Source organism: Pinus tabuliformis, chromosome 5_2 (assembly GCF_031772625.1).
Source record: "Pinus tabuliformis cultivar Carrire ecotype Pingquan chromosome 5_2, CPIR1, whole genome shotgun sequence".
NCBI lineage: Eukaryota > Viridiplantae > Streptophyta > Pinopsida > Pinales > Pinaceae > Pinus > Pinus tabuliformis.
In genome coordinates this window covers 409461106-409476911 of record NC_142306.1, presented here as the reverse complement: position 1 = coordinate 409476911, position 15806 = coordinate 409461106, and the positions used below count along the sequence as shown (strand labels likewise).

The following is a 15806-nucleotide window of genomic DNA, read 5'->3' as shown; positions in this document are numbered from 1 at the left end:
AATAGTTCAAATGGCATTATAAGGAACTTGTATGTTCCCCAAGGAGTGGTGAATGTCGTTTTCATTTGTTCTTCTTCCTTAAAAACTACATGATTGTACCCTAAGAAACCATCAATGAATGACATTAATTTGGACCTTATTGTACGTTGTAATAGATTTTCCATGCTTAGTAGAGGGTAATTATCCTTAAGACAAACTGGATTTAGGTCCTTGAAGTCATTACACATTCTAATGTTCCCAATTTTCTTTCGAGTAACCACAGGATTGGAAATCCATAGCGAATGCCTAATAGGGTAAATTACCCTAGCGTCCACCATTTTTTGGATCTCTTCCTTAACCAAAGGGGTCAGCTTCAGATTCATCCTTATCAATTTTTGTTTCATAGGCTTGACTCCTTTTTGTAGGGGAATTGTATGTTGTATAGTTATTTCGGGGCTATAAGTTTTCAGGTCCTGATAAGACCAAGAAAATACATCTTTCAATTAGCTTAATAACCTTTCCAATTCACCTCTTTCTTGTTTTGAAAGACCCTTCCCTATCTTGACCATTTGAGGTGATGAAGGGGACCCCAAGTTAATTTCTATATCGTCAGATGAGTCTCGGGCTTCTTATTTGACACGAATTTTGTCATCTCTATCAAGTTTCCTTTCCCTAACCAAATATTCTTCTTTGGCACTTGGCTCCTCATTGTTCTAGAGAAATCACATTATTTCTTTATCGTTATTAAAGACAAGTCATTGCTCAAAATAGTTAAGGATAGCTCGACAATATATAGTATCCACCACACATCTTCCTAACTTGGAAATTTCTTCATCGGGTGGTTCAGAATTAGATGTTGCTATAGCAAGGGCATCCGGAAGAGATATGTTATTCTTAGGCACCACTTCTATGGTAAATCCCTTAAATTCCTTTATGGTTTTTATAATGCACTCTCTATATGGTATAAAATTTTCATTTTTAGTGCTAAAATATCCCTTAACTTGAGAAACAATTAATATGAGTCCCCTATAGCAACTAACCCGTGGATTTTTTTAGATTGGGCAAAATCTAATACTAATATCAATGCTTCATACTCAATCATGTTTCTAGTATAGGTGAACTCAAGCCTTAGGAAAAATAATGTGTAACCCATGGAAGGAGATATCAAAATATACCCACCCCAGACCCTGTCTTTGAGCAAGCTTCATCAAACAACATAGTCCACATTCCCTCAGGCTCGGGGTTAGGATCAATTTCGTTCTTATATATCTTCCACTCCCTAAAATCATAGTCCTTTTTTAGTAGCTCTTTTTCGAAAATGTAGGGAGGCACTACCAAAGGTCTAGTGGGAGGTTGCATGTATATGATAAGAATTTTCTCCCACAGGAACCTCTATGCAATGTTGGAAATATTAAGATGGGGGAGAATCAGTATTTATTATCAATTAGTATTTGATTAATATTTTCATAGCATTAGTTATTCTTCAGCAATATTCAAAACAGAAAATAAATAGTACACAATGAACATAAGAACTTTTAAGTGGAAAACCCCCTCTGGTTCAAAAACCATTGAATTCTTTTCTAATAAGTTCTTTTAAATCTTCAGCTCCGATTGAAAAGAAACCAACAACTCCCTAGAACTCTAGAAAATCATTCTTCTCCAACACCACTAAAAAGACACCCCAATACCATAGGTCTTATAAGAAATGAGCTAAATGGATGCACCAACACCCTAGCAAGCACCAACTTTCCATAACACCACCATACTACCCTATAAATACAAAAAAAAAAATGTGGAATCCTGTACCAGGGACAATGGTTCACTTACAATGATATAAAATAATTTTTGTTTTGACTGACTATTCAACTACCCTTGACTCAACACACCCTCGAACCAAAACGCTTGTACCAACTACAAACCAAACCCTTATTCCAATAGACTTCTACAATTTTTGTACAATAGTACAAACCATTTACAAAATTTACAAGAATTTGGACAACACAACAACTTGTACAATGACCTATACACAATGCTTTGGTGTTGATAATGAGTCTTATGTATATGTTCTTCCTTCAATGTTGTGAAATGATAAAGAAGTTTTGTCCTTGCTAATACATCACCATGTCCTTGATAATAGTTTATTTTAAAGACCTGCATTTATCTTGATGTGCTTTATCAAATGTAATGATGTTTTGATGAATCGACAATACTAGACAATGTATTAGTTGATGACTGGCAGTAAGCTTCATTGTGTTAAATGAACCCCTTATTGTTGTTACAAAATTTAAGAATTATATTGCTTGGTGAATGAATGTTAGGTCATTTGGAGGTACTAAAACATCTTACTACTTTAAAAAAACTTGAAATCAATCATTGGATTTGTGCATATTTACTTGGAGATATCACAACTTACTACTTCAACAAATCTTGGAACCAATCATTGGCTTTGTGCATATATACATGTAGATATCACAGCAACTTACTGCTTCAACAAAACTTGAAACCAATCATTGGCTTTATGCATATTTACTTGGAGATGATGAAATACTTTGTTTGTCTTGATTTTAATGATAAACCATTTTTTTTCCTTGAAGTGAATCAAAGATCTTAAATCACTACTTCTTAGAGTGATGTCTTCACAATAAAGCATGCCTTAATACATTTATTGTAATGAGCAGACCTTGAAATTGGATTGCGACAAATGTATATGTCTCAGAGATAAGAACGAGTTGGTTCTTCCATAGATTTATACTTCTCCACTGCTTAGGTTAAGAGATGTGATCTATCTTGCACTTATGTTTACTAATGTGCATGCATTATAATAATGTGCGCATGATTTTTGATAGTTGAGAAATGGTGGCTCAAGAGTTCGGTGGGAGGGTTAGGGTTTGAGGCTGAACCGCTGCGAGCAGATCGGAATCGAAAACAAGGTGCAGGGGAGGCCTGCTCCTCTTACGCTTGACCAAATCCTAGATTGTAGATACAGGCAAAGGGTAGGAGGCAGAAAACTGAGGGATCTGATGGTGAAATGGCAGCTGAAGTGGGGAGGGGAGAGATCCCCTCCTACAAAAACATAACAGCAGGGGAGTCAAGCAGAAACAGAGCGCAAAGTGGTTTAGGGAAAAACAACAGAGATACTCCAGTAATGGGAGCCCGATGGCAAGTGGGATTAAGCGGCAAGTGTCTCCCAAGGGCATCAAAAAAACCCAGGTTCGTAATTCCAAACAATAAACTCGAAGAATATAGAAGCTATATGAGAGATCATGCTTTAATTTGTAAGTTCGTAGGGTTTTGGCCGTCTAAGAAGGATTTGTCCAAATGGATACAGCAGAGGTGGAAACCTAAGGGGCATATAGATTTAAAATTGGGGGCAAAGGGTTTTTTCACAGTTATATTCTCTAATTTGGAAGATAAGGAAATGATTTTTGAGGGAGGACCCTACTTTATGAACAATGCTGGTTTATTCATGTGGCACTGGGAGGACTGCTATAACCCAGACAAGGAAAAAATGTTAGCAGCACCTATTTGGATCAGACTTTTCGGACTACCAATGGAGTTTTGGGACCCGGAGATCCTAGAAGGAATAGGTAATACAATCGGGACATTTGTTAAAGTAGCTGAGACCACCAAAAGAGGGAGATACACATCCTATGCAAGGATATGTGTATACATGAATATAACAGAACCGCTTCCGGAGTTTATTGAGTTAGAATACCATGATGAGGTTTGGCAGCAACCAGTGGATTACGAACACATCCCATTTCACTGTAGAATATGCCATGAATATGGCCACCTCTTCAAACAATGCCCATTAAATACCGCAAAGGAATCAACTGAAAAGAAAGAAGAAGAGAAGAAGGCAACAGAGGCAACCGGAGGGACGGACGAGGGATTTAAAGAAGTGCCCACCAGAAGAAAATCTACAAAAGGATCACCCTTGTTGCAACCACCTGTTAAAACAACGCCATTGGAAAATCAAAACAAGTTTAAGGCCCTTCAGGAAGAGGAAATGGAGATGGAAAAGGAAGATAGTGATGAAGAACCTATGGAACTATCAAAAGAAACAAAAGAACAGGACACAATTCAGATAAACATGGAACAAGGAGGGGTAGAGGAGAACATGGACTTGCTAAACGACCAAACCCAAATGGAGGTAGATCCTCAAAAAGACAGAGGAAGCGAAGAGGAACGAATAATGAGGAGACTGTTACAGGAATGGAGGTATCTAGATGAAAGATTTATACCAGAAGAACAAAAGCAATTATATAAAGAGATGTTCCAAAAATACAAGGAGAAGGTAGGAGTACTTTCGGCAAGTCAACCAGAACAACTAGGAGCGCAAGGGACTCAGAGTATCGGAATGGGCAGTACTGGCAAAGGAGGAAGGAAACGTGGTAGGCGTCCAATGAGTGAGACCATCCAAGTGGTAGGGGAGATGCTGGTTAATTCAGGAAGAGTTATACCTCTCTCAGAGGTATTTCAACAACCATCAAAAATATTAAAATGATAATCACAAGCTGGAATATCAAAGGTCTCAATAGCAGGGGAAAACAGAGATATCTGAGGGATAGGTTGAAAAAAGATAAACCCAGTATAATGATAATTCAAGAAACTAAGATTAGTACTCAGAAAATGGAAGAAATAATGAGAAGATTTAATACTCACTATGAGATAATGGGTCAGGATGCGGCAGGCAGTGTAGGAGGTCTAGCAGTCCTATGGAATCCTGAGGAAGTTCAATTTGAAAATTGGGTTAGCTTCCCTCGAATTCTTTCAGGAACCTTTAGAATGATAGGTTCGTCGGAATGGATAATCCTTACAGGGGTATATGGCCCACATTTATCAAGTGAGCGCAGAAGCTTTCTTCAAAATATGAGAACAATTCGAAGGTTGTTCCCAGATATGCCATGGATTGCAAGCGGGGAATTTAACATGATTACAACCATAGCGGAAAAAGAAGGAGGATCGAGAAGAACAGACCAAGACATGGAAGCCTTTGGTGACATGATATCGGAGCAAATATTGGTTGATATTCCCATAATAAACGGGATCCATACATGGAACAATAGAAGAGGGGGAAAAAATCAAATTGCATCGAGATTGGACAGATTTTTAATATCGGAGCAAATCATAAATAGAGATATATTCATAGAAACAATGATCCTTCCAGCAATGGGCTCAGACCACTGGCCAATCAGGCTAGAAATTGACATTAAAACGAGCCCAAAAAGACGCCCTTTCAGGTTTGAAGCATTCTGGCTTAGGAATCAGCAGTTCATGCCAAAGGTGGAGGAGTGGTGGACCCAGAGCCAACAAAGAGGACGAAGCAAGATGCAGACTTTCCAACTAAAACTAAAAGAACTCAAAGAAAAAATTAAAAAATGGAACAAAGATGAATTCGGGAATATATTCATGGAGCAGCAGCGTTTAGAACAAAAAATGAGAGTGTTGCAACAAGAAATTATAACAGAAGGCAGAAGCGAGGAAAGAAGCAGAGAAGAGGGCATAGTGATAAGCCAAATTGAGGAACGAAGAAAACAGGAAGAGATATTATGGAAGCAAAAGTCTCGAATAAACTGGCTTCGTGAAGGAGAAAGGAATACGAAGTTCTTCCACCAAGCCATGATCCAGCACCGACAAAGGAATAGAATATTTTCCATCAAAAATTAGGAAGGGCAACGTATAACCCAGCATGAAGAAATCGAATAGGTTCTTGTCGGACACTTTAAAGACATTCTTACAGAACCTCAAGTGAATAGAGAAGAGGCTATAGGAAGGATATGCAACGAAATCCCAAGAATGATCACTAGGGACCAAAATTTAGCTCTGATGAGGGCAGCAACCCTGGAGGAAGTGGAGGAAATAGTGAAAGGGATGAAAAGAAATAAAGCTCCAGGACCAGACAGATTTACAGTGGAATTTTACCAAGCAGGCTGGCACTTCCTAGGGCAAGACATCCTGGAGGTGGTAGAGGAATCACGCAGACACCAGAAGGTATGGCCTGGCCTAAACTCAACCCTTTTATCTCTTATTCCTAAATCTGCTCATTCGGAAACTACTCAAGGTTTTCGTCCTATTGCTCTTTGTAATGTAATATATAATATTATTGCTACTCTAATGGCTAAGAGATTGAAACCAATTCTATCTAGTATTATCTCCCCAGAACAAACTGGGTTTGTGGAAGGGAGACAAATTCTAGATGGCCTGGTGGTATCTCAGGAAGTGGTTCATTCTTTGAAACAAAAAAAGGAAATGGGAATGATGATAAAATTGGATCTCTCAAAGGCATATGACCGTCTAAATTGGAATTACCTTAAAACAATTTTAATGGCATTTGGCTTTTGCAATAGATGGGTAAACTGGATCTATGATATGATATCCACCCCCATTTTCTCCATTCTCTTAAATGGATCACCAACCTCGACTTTCAATGCTACAAGAGGATTGCGACAAGGGGATCCTTTATCCCCATTCTTGTTCATCATAGCAACGGAAGGACTGGGATGATACCTCAACAAAGAACTGAGGGAGAGAAAAATCAAAGGATTGAGGCCATGGGGGAACAACTTACCAATTACTCATCGGCAGTTCGTTGATGACATTATGCTTTTTTGCATTGTTTCACTAAGAGAAGTTAAAAGGGTTAAACGGATTCTGGACCTCTTTATGGAAGCATCAGGCACATAAATTAACAAGGATAAATCATACACATTCCTCTTCAATACACCAGATGCAGTCAAAGCCCACCTGACCAGAACTCTAGGTTTTCGCTCTGGAGAATTACCCACAAAATACTTGGGAAATAAATTAGCTTTAAATCCTCCAAGGATAGCAAATTCGCAGCAAACCATTGAGAAACTCAATATCATACTGGCTAATTGGTCCTTCCAATCTTTGAATATAGCGGGAAGACTGGTGCTTCTTAAATCAATTCTTCAAGCAATTCCTATCTACCCTCTCTCGGCAATGGCGGTCCCTAAAGGAGTATGCACAAAAATGATGGATATATGCAAAAACTTCATCTGGGGAGGACCAAAGCAACAAAATAAATGGGCTTTAATATCATGGAAAGGTCTAATAAAGAATAAAGGAGAAGGGGGACTAGGCCTCAGAGACCCGTATACTCTGAACCAAGTTCTAGGAGCGAAGTTGTGGTGGAGATGGATGAGGGGTGGAGAAGATCTATGGAAAAATATATGGACCCAAAAATACAATATGCCCACAACTACTGAAGGCATTCTTAGACTGGAGGAAGTTCCAAGAGGATCCACAATATGGGACCTGGCTAGTCAAAACAGAGATATTATAGGCAAACATGCATTCTGGGAAATAAGGAATGGAAATGTAGCTAAATTTTGGGAGGAAGCCTGGCAGCAAAGAGAGAGAATGATAGAGATACAAGGCCTGCAAAATACATATCAGAAGGCTATAGCGGAGGGGTTAAATTATGTTAGTGAATATTGGAAAGAAGAAAGGCAAGATGAGACCTGGCGAACTTGGAAGAAACCGGAAGAATGGGATATCAACATTAATCCTGAACAGAAAGCTCTATTTGTAAAGGAAATGGAATCAAGAAGAATTAAAATCAGAACAGGCCCGGATATACTTCGATGGGGTAGATCCACAAAGGGAACTTTTACGGTAAGGGAAGCCTATTATCTAACCACCCGACAGGAGCAAGATGAAGATACACTCATGTGGAAACAAATATGGCAGAACAATTGGTGGCCAAAGGTAACCTTGTTCATTTGGTTAGTAGGAAAAGGATGAATTTTGACTTGGGATCAGATACAGAAGTGAGGATTCCATGGACCTCCTAGATGTAGCCTCTGCAAACAGGACAAAGAAACGCAAGAACATCTCTTGAACTCATGCCCTATTGCCCAGCAGCAATGGGAAGAAATCAGGAACCTTTTTGGGAGGACAAACAGGGATCCTCATGACATTAAACAAACCATTTACCAATGGGGGAAAGGTCAATTCTCAAGCCTAGTGGTTAAGAGAGCTTGGAGTCTAGCAATGGGGTTTAATATATGGCTAATATGGAAAGAGAGAAACCAAAGAATATTTCAAGACAAAGACAACCCTCCAAAGATGATTTGGAAGCGAACCCAAAAATTGATAAGGGAGACTATCCTCGCAGAAGCCTGGGAGCAAGAAGACTGGAAAGCAACTCCAGAAGAAGGTCGAATCCTAACTAGTCTAAATCTGGAACAATACATGGTTCATCCTCAAAAGCAAAAAAATCAGAGCATTCATAACCAGACCCTAGCCAAGTTCAATTGTCCTCACAAAGACTTCATCAAACTAAATTTTGATGGGCCAGCTAAAGGAAATCCGGGGCCAGCAGGGTTCGAAGGCATTTTTAGAGATAATCAAGGACGGACCAAATGGTTTTATGCTAATCGGGGAGGTATTATGAGCAATAACAAAGCAGAATTAATGGCAATCTACCAAGGCATCAGAATAGAAATCCGAAATGGGTATACCAAGTTAGAAATTGAAGGAGATTTGAACCTAGTAATAGAGGTGCTTAGGAAACTGAACAATAGGAAGGATTAGGAACAGGTAGCGAGGAGTTGGAGGACGGCCGGACTAATTCAGGACCTCGTAGAAATAATGAAACGCATTGACTACAAGATCATCAACCATGTTAGAAGGGACGGTAATAAGGCTGCGGATTTCCTAGCTAACTGGGGTTGCAATGAACAAGATGGAAAGGTAGACAGTATATGGCCAACTCATTTGGAAAAGCCAAGATGGGAGACCCTCAATTTAATCATTACTCAGGAAAATAATGAGATTACAGCTTCAAGATAAAGGCTACAGATGGCCCCCGTTCAGGGTGGACAAGGGGGCGACGTGTGAAAATATGATGAAGGAAGGAAGGTGGCAATGCAGGACACCACTCAACACAATAATTCCACAAGACGTTGGGATGGCCTGCAGGCAAGGTAGAATCCTAAGGAGCAGAGGTGATAGGGAAGCGGAGGAAGAAGGAGGAAGGAATGGCAGCGACCAGACGAGGGGACGTCAGGTAGGTGGCAAAAGATTAATAAGGGCAGGAAAGGGCAGAACTGAAGTTAGCATGTTGCAAAGGAAGGAGACGAAGGGAGCTCAAGGTGGTTCAATATTCTCTGCAACTCGTCATAGAAAGGGGTATGTATTCGTAAAACCATTCCTTGCTTGCTTTACAATCTCCAGCAATATTAAGGAAAAGGGAAGAGGGTTAGCCATTGCAGAAGGTAAACGAAGGGAAAGGGACGTGGAATTCTTCCCTGTTACTACCAGTCAGAAGATAGAGGGCGGGAGAATGAGAAAGGCTGGGGTAGAATCTAGCAAGGTAGGGAGCCGGGCAGGTCAGGACAAATGCATGCAAGGATCAAGGTTAGATACTGATCAGGGGTAGTTGGAGATGGAAAAATAGATGGTTTGGGAGGAAGAGAAGACCCCCGAGAACATTTACCAATTTCATTCCAGGAAAGGAGGGTCGGGGAAGGTCAAAATTTCTGAAAAAGAGCAGCAAGGGGAGGACACGAATTTGGAAAAGAAAGCCAAGGAGCCTGGAAGCAAGGAACTCACAGTGAACGCATCTTTCGTTATTGGGCAGGGGAGTCAGTCAGCAACCAAGAATAAACCAGCTCACCCAGGTCGCAGAAGAGGGCGTAGGAGTAGAGAAAGAACTCAACAATCCGGCAGACAGGAATTAAGAACCCCTCTCCAGTATGTCAGAGACAAGGACGGAAAACCATGAGACATATGGTGCAGGAGGCTAAGAAAGCCTACAACGAAGGAACTGACGCAGATATCCATAGGCTTATTCAAGAATTAGAAGCAAATGCAATGCAGGAAGACTCGGAACCAGAGATGGAAGACTGGGGTAACCTTATTCCTGACCCGGGCAATACCAGGGGACGCCTATCCTTATACAAGCAGGCTTTACATGTATATTGGGTGTTGAAGCGATTATTAGCAAAGGCAATGGAGCAAGTTGCAGTGGAAATGGCAGAGATGGCTCAGGGCATACCCAATTTAAGGCGAGAAATGAAAAATCTCCAAATCACTATGCTCATGCAAAACAGTAAGTTGGAGGAAATTCAACAACAGCTGAAGAAGCTCGTTTTAGCAACAAGAGATGAAGGCACTCCACATGAAATCATGGTAGATTAATCCTTCTAGTTGTTCCAATGGTTTTCCTTGTTAATTCTTTGAGAACAATCTCTCCTCTTTCTGTTTATAGTTTCTAATGACGATAGGAAACCAGATTAGTAATTTTGGTAGTGAAGTTTATCTGGCATGGATATGCAGACTTATTCTTTTTTGCTACTGGTTGGCTTATAAAGACTTAAGGTGGCCAACAGACCCGGTTTCCCTTCTGGGCAGGTTGAGGCTACCAAATGTTTGTACTTATTTCAACCTGGTTATGATATAAATAGAAAAAGAAAGGTCCTACTTTAGCTCACAAAAAAAAAAGAGATTTGATTTGTCTTAAGTGAAGGTATTGTAGGATCATTGTGGTGATCACCGTAAGATATTTCAAATGAATATATATATCATCCTTAGTCTACACAATTTTATAAGTCAAACACATATATTTCAACTCTATAAACTTAGTGAAAGGATGCCCAAAAATTTGGACTACTATATCATTGAAGAGTCATCCACAACCAGCAATAGAAAGTCTACCCAAGTTGAATCCCAAGAAAACCAAAATAAAATAACAAAGGAACCCCTTAACCAAACTGCAATTAGTGCTTTGAGATTGCAATAGAATTTTGCTTAATGTTGAGAAATATAACCTGCATCTAGACGAATCTCCAAAATAAATTTTTAATGCATAACCCTAACCTAGTGTCATATAAGTGCTCATTCAAAAGGTATGTGAAACCCTAGTCTAGGTATCCCTTCGTTGGTTTGTAATATAGTAAATTAAACTTTAGAACTGAGTTCAAGACATGTCATGATTTTTCCATTAAGGGGTTTTCATTTAGCTGCAACAAAAATTTAACCAAGCGTATCCAAAACTTAAAAATAACACACTAAATTACAATGGAAATCCTAACATAAAACCTTTTGTACATGGCCAAAGTTGATTATCAAAGAGCTCGTTATAGTTTGGAGATGTGCCACTTCAAATATTCACTCTTCCCTAGATGAGTGACCTAAAATAGATCGAACCTTCTACAAGAACCAAACCATAAACCTTCAATTGATGCTTGTGTTGATAGCGCAAGGTTGGATGAAAAATATCATAGAATGATCACATGAATATTTGTTGAAAGTGCATATATTATGGAGGTGTATTGGACCTCCTTTTATAGGCTTGGAGAGGGCTTCTAATTGACCGTTGGAGGAGACATTAGGGCTTCTAAAAATAAATATTGGACAAGTGTTTTTATATTACTAAAGATTAAACTTAATCCTAAAGTAAAGATGTCGTTAGCCTTGTAGGGGAGAATTGTAGTAATTTAATGTATGAAAGATGCTTCTAATGGGAGAAATATGTATGTGATGCCTTTCATGCGTAAATTGTTCCATAAAACAAGATGAATAACCCTCACTCTTAATATTAATGACTAATAACCAATGATATTATGACATGTCACCACCCCTTAGGGTTTTAGCCCACTAATGGGAGTCTCCAACTTCAAACTTGAATATCTCTCAAATTGTGATTAACTACATGGCATGCCACATACCACCAGAAACATCTTGTCGAGGATAATTTATCTTAGTAGAAGGATCCTAACACAATATTTCATGAATCTCCACATCATATTGAGTGACAAAAGGAAGGGCAACACCTAGTTTTGCTTGGGTTGACATCAATGACAAACATTTATTAACAATCTCCCCCTTTGGCATTGATGGAAACACAAGTACTCCCCCTACGATCATGAATCTTCTTGACATCATGCTTATAACCTTCCTAACACTTTCTCTCCCCCTTTGACATCAATGGAAAAGGGTGACCTCCCCTGATAACCTACTTGCATCCTGCGGACCTATAACCAGCCTCTACTCCCCCTGTCAACTTGAAAATATAAAAGAATAGTTTAATGGGAACTTGGGAGAATCCCAAGTTTTTGGTGAAGATGCTCAAATGTCTCACGTGACAATGGTTTAGTGAATATGTCCTCAATTTTTTGTTTTGTTCTAATATATTCCACTTTTATATTCTTCTTTCTAACTTGTTCTCTAACAAAATAGTACTTGATTAAAATGTGTTTCATTTTTTAATGCATCACAAGATTCTTGGAGATACTGATGGCGCTAGTGTTATCACCAAATATCGGAATGGGCTCATCAAACTTCACTTGAATATCCTGCAAGGTTTGTTTCATCTATAGGACTTACATACAACAAGTTGTTGTTGCTATGTACTATTCTTCCATTGTGGATAAGGATATTGAAGATTGCTTCTTGCTTAACCAGGATAAAAGACAACCACCTAGATAGAAAGTTTCTCCACTAGTGATTTTACGATCATCAACACTTCCTACCCAATATGAATTTATATAGGCTACAATGGTTAACTCATTTCCCTTAGGATACCATATTCCATATTCTATCGTTCCTTTGAGATATTGAAATATCCTCTTTCCTGCAATGACATGAGATTCCTTTGGTGCTATTTAGAACTGTGCTACTTGTCCAACTACCTGCATTGCATATGGCTTGGAAGCTGTTATATATATAAGAATACCAATCATAAATCTATACATCCTCTGATGTGCATCTTTGGATAAGTCATTTATGCTCAACTTGCAACCTATCGCCACTAAGGTGAGAACTGGCTTGCAATCTTCCATCTGAAACCTCTTCAACATTTCCTTGATATATTTGGTTTGACATATGAATATCCCCTTGTCTTGTTGAGATATCTTAAGTCCAAAAAAGTATGTCAACTCACCAAGTAACGACATTTTGAACTCACTATGCATATGCTGCAAATTTGTTGCTTAACCTATCATCATTACTTCCAAATATTATATCATCCACATATACTTCAATAATTGTCAGACTATCGTCCTCAACCCTTACATAAATGTTTCTATCAGGACTTCCTCTCTTGAATGCTTGCTTTTGCAAGTATGTGTCAAGACAAACATACCAATCCTTAGGAGCTTGTTTGAGACCATACAATGCCTTCTTTAACCTTCAAACATAGTCCTTTTTATTTGTTAGCAAAAATTCTTTGGCTTGTTCTATGTATACCTCTTCTTCCAACTCTCCATTCAAAAAGGTTGATTTCACATCCATTTCATATACTTTGATCTTCCTCGAACATGAATAAGCCAAGAACATCCTAATAGCTTTCATTTTGGAAATAGGATAAAATTTCACTTCAAAATAAATTCCTTCAACCTATTCTTATCCTTTGCATACCAACATTACTTTGTTCCCGGTAACATGTCTATCCTCATTTAGGTTGTTCCTGAAAACCCATTTTGTGCTAATGACATTTTTATCCTTTGTTCATGGAACCAATTGCTAAGTCTCGTTCATCTCAATTTGATCCAAATCTTCATTCATAGCATCTACCCATTGTTTGTCTTGACTGGATTCTTCAAAGTTGTTTGGCTCAAAAGTGGCCAAGAGAGAAATATGGGCTTGTTGTGGCGCACAAAGATGTCGACTTCTTTTGGTTCCTATGCCTTCATTGAGATCCCTAATGATCTTATTTGAAGGATGATTCTTTTGATACCATTCTTTAGGAATATTTGATGGATCTTTTTGTTCATCTCTTATTTCTTCCTAGTTGGTAGTCATTTTTTAATTTGATTAAACTTGCTTTGGAGATTCCTCTTTGACTGAATTTAATTCAATCTCTTGTGTCTCAAATTTGTTTGAAAAAAAAAATCCACGTTTATTCTTTGATCCATGATCTTCTTCAAATGTTACATTTATACTTTCAACTATTCGATTGAGCCTTTGATTGTAACATCTATATGCCTTTCTTTTGCATGAATACCTAAGAAAGATGCCTTCATCTACATGAGAATCAAACTTTCATGTTTTCTAGTCTTCCCTTTTGATCCGGCATTTGCTTCCAAATATTCAAAAATGTTTGACATTTATAGGACTTACTCTTAATAGTTCATATGGGGTCTTATCACAATTTCTAAAATGTAATCCTTTGTTTAATATGTACACAATTTTATCAGATACCCCTAAACCCAAGATTTGTTACCAGCTTTTGAAGCATTCAGTATGGTTCTATCCATTTCTTCTACAGTTCTATTCTTCTTTCGACAACCCCATTTTGTTATGGTGTCCTAGCTATTAAGAACTACCATTTTATTCCATGTTCTTCACAAAAATGTTGAAATTATTTGGATGTGAATTTTCCACCATTATCCGATCGCAAACATTTTATTTTCAAGTCAGTTTCATTTTCAACCATCTCTTTGAAAATTTTGAAACATTCAAGTGCTTCATATTTTTTCCTTAAAAAGCCAATTTCTTTCATCCTGGTATAATCATAAATCAGTAACATAAAATAGAACTCACCATCCATTCCTTTAGTCTGCATTGGTCCACATTAATCAATGTGTATCAATTCCAGTGGTTTAGATGTGGAGTGTTCTTTAGTCTTGAATTCAACTCTTGTTTGTTTTGCATGTCTGCGATGTTTACATATAATGCTGGTTAGTTCTGGAATCAGCAACATTTCTCTCATGACTTCCTTTTTTCTGATTTGGAAAATATTATCAAATTTTATATGTCCCATTCTTCTATGTTAGATCCAACTCTCGTCTTATTTTTCTAGGAAACAACCTTTAGCAACCTCATCCAAAGTGTATATGTCATTTTGAGTCCTATTTGCAGTAGCTACCAATTCACCGCATTTCTCTGTTCTTATTTAACATTTCTTTGAATAAAACAAAATCATATGTCCTTCATCACACATTTTACTTATGCTCAACAAACTATGTTTCATGTTTTCAATAAGAAGCACATCCTTTGCTATAGCATCCTTGCTTCCAAGCTTGATTGTGGGGCGTGGGATCCCCCAAGGGCAGTTTTGGGGCTTAGAGCCCATATTTTGGTCCAATTTTGTAATTACAACATAAAGACTCCGCATTTTGTGGGCGCAAAGTGTGTAGTTGTTAAAGAGTCATAGGATTGTTCGCCCTTATTTTGATAATGTAATGTCGGCTGTAGAAGATCTACCCATGGTCCGCAAACCATGGGATTGTATAAATAGAGCGAAGCTCTAAGTAGTTAAGGCATCCAAGAATCTAAGGAAGAATCAATGAAGATGTATGCAATATAGCTCTGAAGTGTAAGTCTAAGTTTGGGTCATAGCGTAGGTGGAGGCTCTGCAGCTGAGTGCACAGACCCCTACAGCTAAGTGTGCAGGGCAAGTCGGGTCTGTAATCTTCTGGAAGTATTAATAAAGAGAAGTTTCTATCAATTTTGCATATTTATTTCTTGTTTATGCATCTGTTGTATTGGGTATGAATTTCTCTTCTAATGTTTATATGATGCGCGAATGTGTATAATTGTATTGGTTAAGTGAACGCAAGTAAGAACACTTGTTTATGCAAACATAATTAAGATTTGTCAATAAGATAAGTAAGATACTTAGTCTAGTTTTGGAAATAGCACAGATCATTGCCCTAGCAGCGCGAAAGGACTTCAGCCCCTAGTTAGGGCTGTGCACAGGTTGGTTGTAACACTTCATGAAGGTACTGAGGGGTGGAACAAGAGCATGGAGCAACCTAGGCGAAGGCAGGTATAGTTGGAATAAACCGACATCACAACCATCTCAAGGGAGTAGTAACTTGGTTCCAGCATCCCCCCACACTGCTTCGAGTGAG

General features: G+C 38.4%; 1 protein-coding gene across 1 annotated transcript; it reads left to right on the top strand.

Moving 5' to 3' along the window:
- Positions 1-3007: 3007 nt before the first annotated feature.
- LOC149159263 (uncharacterized) lies at positions 3008-5649 on the top strand. The gene is made up of 2 exons (XM_089434242.1): positions 3008-4453; positions 4663-5649. The coding sequence occupies exons 1-2, from the start codon at positions 3008-3010 to the stop codon at positions 5647-5649; spliced, it is 2433 nt and encodes an 810-aa protein (XP_089290368.1).
- Positions 5650-15806: the final 10157 nt, after the last annotated feature.